This window comes from Pinus tabuliformis, chromosome 8, assembly GCF_031772625.1.
Source record: "Pinus tabuliformis cultivar Carrire ecotype Pingquan chromosome 8, CPIR1, whole genome shotgun sequence".
NCBI lineage: Eukaryota > Viridiplantae > Streptophyta > Pinopsida > Pinales > Pinaceae > Pinus > Pinus tabuliformis.
This window is the reverse complement of record NC_142294.1, coordinates 1,869,515,839-1,869,521,186: the sequence shown is the minus strand read 5'-3', so window position 1 is coordinate 1,869,521,186 and position 5,348 is coordinate 1,869,515,839. Positions and strand designations below refer to the sequence as shown.

Below are 5,348 nucleotides of genomic sequence, written 5' to 3'. Positions count from 1 at the left end.
CCTATATCCTTATAAATTTAACAAAATAAGAGGTTATTAAAATTCGATTGTGAAACTATCAATATGTATGTTAATGAATGTTTTAATTTTGGTTCAAACTTTTTAATTTCTTAAGATAAGAAGATCATAGTTTAATGAATCAAGTAGGCAACCTAGTCTTTTAATTTAGAAAAGAAAAAATAAAAAAATCATAATTTAAAAAAGTTTTAATAAATTAATTTGTTTTCATTTCATTATTATTTTATCATAGATGCTTAGTTACTTTATGGTCTCTTCTATATTCATCACACTTACCTCACCGTTGTGGGAAGCTTCTTGGTCATTTCTATAAAATCATAATTTAAAAAAGTTTTAATAAATTAATTTGTTTTCATTTCATTATTATTTTATCATAGATGCTTAGTTACTTTATGGTCTATTTTATATTCATCACACTTACTTCCACCGTTGTGGGAAGCTTCTTTGTCATTTCTATATGGTATATGAGAAGAAATAGAAAAATCAATTCTGGGCATATCTGTGTCCGGAAAGCTTACGAAGGTAATAAAAAATATTTTGTTGATTTTTCGATATTATATTGAGATTATAATTTGTATTTTTTTTTCCATTTATAAATTGATGTTGATATTTTGTAAAACTTTTAATAATTATTATGCAAATTAAATAGTTTAAAGTTAAGATTTGAACAAATCCCTTCCGAATTTGGATGAAATTTATGAGAAAATATACAAAGTTACGATTTCAAGACATTGAATTTATCTTTACATTTCAAAATACAATATAAACGATAAATCATTATAAATTTACCAAAATCATATCACCTTATTAGATAATGAAGAACAAAGACATTTAATTGGTGGCCAACCAACATCCAGGGTGGCTCAAATATGAAAAGTTAACATGCAATAAATTTACTTTATTTTCATTTCATTTTTGAAATTGGCTTAATATCTAAGTTTTAAAAATTAATTTAAGATTAGTACAACCATGATTAAAAATATTAATGTGGTTGATATAGCTGAACAGTTTATAAATATAAACAAAAAAATTATCGCAACATGAAGAATGTCTTACTAATGTACACATTTACCTAATTAACCATATATAAAAATGTTATGGGTCAACTTTAACTTTAAAAAAAAAAGTAATTATAAATTACTGATATAAATAATAATGATGATCTTATCATGGACAAAACTTATTAGAATTGGAATAATCTCAAATCCCTAGGATATTTATGGGTATGGAGCCAAGTGGCACGAATCTAATTTTTTGGATTTATTAAAAGTAATAGACCATTTTGCAAAATAAATTTAATTTGTTTTATATAAATGAATGTTATAAATAATAATGAGGAACTTATTAGAATTGGAATAATCTCAAATCTCTAGGAAATTGGTGAGTAGGAGCCAAATAAATTTAATTTGTTTTATATAAATGAATGTTATAAATAATAATGAGGAACTTATTAGAATTGGAATAATCTCAAATCTCTAGGAAATTGGTGAGTAGGAGCCATATGGCACGAATCTACTTTTTTATATTTATTAAAAGACAATGCATGTTCCCTTGAGAATTAATCTAAGCCTAAAAAAAAAAAAAATCAACAGATCCTCATCCATTAAATTCTGCAATTAAATAAAATTCTTACATTGGTATGTAGAAAATGTCCTAGTGAAAAATAATGTAATAGTTTGAAAAATGATTTTTTTTGGGTTTTTTTTGTGTGGATATTTTTTGTTATTTTATCTGAAATTTAATTAAAAATTGAAAAAATATTAATTTTAAGTAATTAAATTTACATATTTTAAATATTTTTATTGTGTTTTCAAAATATTAAATCTATTAAAAAACAATTTAAACAATTAACTATATTAGCAAAGTATTTCGGTAGAATTCACAATTGAGAATTTTTTGGCCACACGTTTCAAACCAAGAAGTGGTTCATCATCAAGACACTTATCGGTTTAAAAAGTGTATGTCAAAAAATTTTCTTATATGATTTCTACGAAAAAACTTTACTTAATTTACTATGAATCACAGAAACCTAAATACAGAAATTAACTATATATATATATATATATATATATATATATATATATATATATATATATATATATATATATATATATATATATATATATATATATAGATATATATATATATATATATATATATATATATATATATATATATATATAATGAAATTTACAACCAGTTAGTTTTCACATTGGGGATTTATAAAACTCAGCTAAAGTTGTAATGACAGTGACAAAAGCATTTTCGTCGACTCTCTGCCCATTCAAAGTCTGTATTGACAGGCACAGACGCATTTTCGTAGTCTTTATACCCATTCAATGTCTTCACAAATGAAGCAAAGTCTTGGAATTTTCTTCCCTTTGCTTATCCACTATATTCCCCTTTCCTATATAAGATCAGAAACAACCATTGTCTCTGTAAGGAAATTTCAGTCACCATTGTGAAACAATTCAAGCAGCAATACCAGAGCATGGAGACGGACATCCCTCCGCCGTAAGGATAACCTTGAAAATTCATTTTTTTTTGCAGGATATGCCTATTTTCTTTACATTTTGGTAAAGGATTTTCTGTGTCAATTTTTAATAGATTGGTAGGTGAAGAATCGAGTTTGAGTAGGGCGTTCTTTACAAATGAAGATTGGACTTTTGTAGCGAGTTTAAGATGGGATGGGGAGAAAATTTGGATTTCTGTAGTGGTTAAAACAGAGCTTTTTGAGGGTTGATGGGATCATGCTTGAGACCAAATCAAACAATTATGGTTTGGGTTAAGTTTTCACCTTCTTTTGGTGTGAATTTTTATGGGTATTATTAAGGTAAGGGGCAGACCTCCCAAAGAGTCATAACATCAATGTCTATTAAACATAGACTGCTTCACCTAGTTTTTTTTCCTAAGCCTTTGAAAGAATTGTAGAATTAAGGCCCCTTTGGACTGGACTGAGCAGTTTAAGAGAAAAAACATTATATATCTTAGAGGGTGTCCATGACATTGATTTTTTTCAGTAGTAACCTCTGTATCTATTTTGTTTGTTTCTGAAGTGAAAAAGGGATGACGACCATTGATTTTGTACAGGGCTATGGTAAGTAATGGTTTAGTTTGTATTTAGTAATTGGAGTTTGATTCAGCCCAGTAATGGCAGATACAGTTACCTGGTCTTTGAGTTGCCGCTTCTGGCAAGCTAATTGATTTCAGAGTGATGGACACAGTTATTCTATTTAGAAGCTGTGTACTTATGTACAATCTCATACAATGATTTTTCATTATAAATGCATTTTATCTTCATCTTAGGTAATGAAGGTATTATTGTATTTTTGTTGAATCTACAAACCTGTGCACTACTGACATATTTAATGCACACAAATCTGAATTGAGAAGGAATCAGATCTCACTTGTCCATTGTCCATCTCTCCTGACTTGCAAAACAATGCAGATTTTGCATATTAATGTGCATGAATCTGAATTGGGAGGTGTCCATTCTCGAATGCCCATATGGCCCTAATTTACAGAAATGTTTTTGCAGGTTCACTGTTGGACAGGAGATTGCAACTTTCCTTGTTTCATGCGGAATACTGTCCAAGGCTTGGGAAGAGTCACTTCTTGCAAGTGGCTCAGAGAGTTTTACTCTGAATGAGTATGAAGGCGTTGCATATGTTTCCTTCCCTTCATTTCTTAATAGAGAAGCTTATATTGTTGAAGAAAGCGGATATGGAGAATGCAACATACAAACCGACAACAGGGTCTTCTCTGCTTGCCTCAAGGGTAATTGTGATCAACCAGCTCTCGTCCATCAGGGAGCTCTTAAGTTGTTCCTGCATATTATGGAGAATACAGATTTCCAAGCAAAGGTAACCTTCCAACATAAAGTAACCTTGGATTCAGAAAAAGAGGGTTTACTTCTTCACTAAGCAGAGATGATTTTTGTTCAAAAAAGGGAGAAGTAACATTGTGTTTTGATGTATTCCATTATTGATCAGCTGCAGATGTACACCGACTCGAAGCAAAAGAGACTAAAACCTATCGTCTTTGTGGGTCATTCCTTAGGAGGCGCAGTTGCAACCTTGGCCACCCTATGGGTATTGGAAAAGAGGCTGAGGCAAAGCTCTCCCTTCTGTATCACATTTGGTTGCCCTTTGGTGGGGAGATGTAAATCTTGTTGAAGCAATAGACCGTGAGAACTGGGGAGGCCACTTTTGTCATGTGGTTTCCAATAATGATATTGTTCCTCGGATACTCCTTGCACCGTTTGAGTCCACTGCTGAACCCTTGTGGGGCAAAGTAATCAATGGCAGCAGTGATCAACCTGATTCTTTTATTCAGGAGGCTTACAAGACTCTTTGTCAATATGTAAGGGGGTCAGATTACAGCCCATATAAGCCTCTTGGCACTTACATGTTTTGCTCAAGCCATGGTGCAGCTTGTGTTGCAAACTCGGAGACAATTTTGGAGATGCTTTTGTTAGTTTGACAACGAATTAGTAACTTTGGGTAAAATGTAACTAGACAGTTTTATACCGAAATATTAGTTATGTAATGATGGTTGATGATATAAAACTAACAAATGCCCATGAAATGTAATGAGCAAAGAATCATTGTTGAATAACAAATTCCAATCCATTCAGTTTCTTGTCTTGGTTATTCTGTTGAGCTTTCTTGTTTTCTTCATTATTTCAGTTATTCATACAACAAGTGGTATCAGAGCTCCGAGGGCGGTGAGCATGGGTGTTGAAGAAAAGGTGGCTGTGCGTTGAAGAAAAGGCGTGGTGGCTGTATCAGCGTGAGTCGAGGTTGAAGCGTCCAGAGCCGGCATTGAAGAAGAGGCAATCCAGCCTGCGTGAGGGTCCAGGCAATCCAGCCTGCGTGAGAGTCCAGAAAATCCAGCCTGCGTGAATCCAGAACCGGCGGCTGTGTGAGGACCTGATCTGCGTGCGGTGAGAACCGGCGGCTGTGTGAGGACCTGATCTGCGTGAGGTGAAGACCAGAGCGCTGTGGAATGCTGTCCAGAATCTGCGTGCAAAGAAAACCCTGCGTGTTTGCACAAAGGTTCGTGAAGAGCGTGTGTTGTCTGTGTTCCGAGAGTCTGGTGGCTGCGTGTTTGCACAAAGGTGCGTGAAGGGCGGTGTGTTGTCCGCGTTCCGAGAGTCTGCTGCATGTGAAGACCAGAACGTGACTGTCTCCCCTGCGTGTGAAGACCAGAGCGTGTGCTGTCTGCAGAGATCGCAGAATTCTGTGCTGATCAAAGCTGCGTGAAAGACCGGGTATCATTTTTCCTTTCAGCCATTGCTAAATAAATTATGGGCTTGTTAAAGTTTTTTC

At 33.3% G+C, this 5,348-nt stretch overlaps 1 protein-coding gene across 1 annotated transcript; it reads left to right on the top strand.

The window, feature by feature from the left end:
- The first annotated feature begins 2,419 nt into the window (after nucleotides 1–2,419).
- Nucleotides 2,420–4,482, top strand: LOC149243795 (protein EDS1-like). The gene is made up of 3 exons (XM_089374624.1): nucleotides 2,420–2,532; nucleotides 3,557–3,881; nucleotides 4,011–4,482. Exons 1-3 carry the CDS (start codon nucleotides 2,510–2,512, stop codon nucleotides 4,191–4,193), a joined length of 531 nt encoding a protein of 176 aa, XP_089230750.1. The 5' UTR covers nucleotides 2,420–2,509; the 3' UTR covers nucleotides 4,194–4,482.
- Nucleotides 4,483–5,348: the final 866 nt, after the last annotated feature.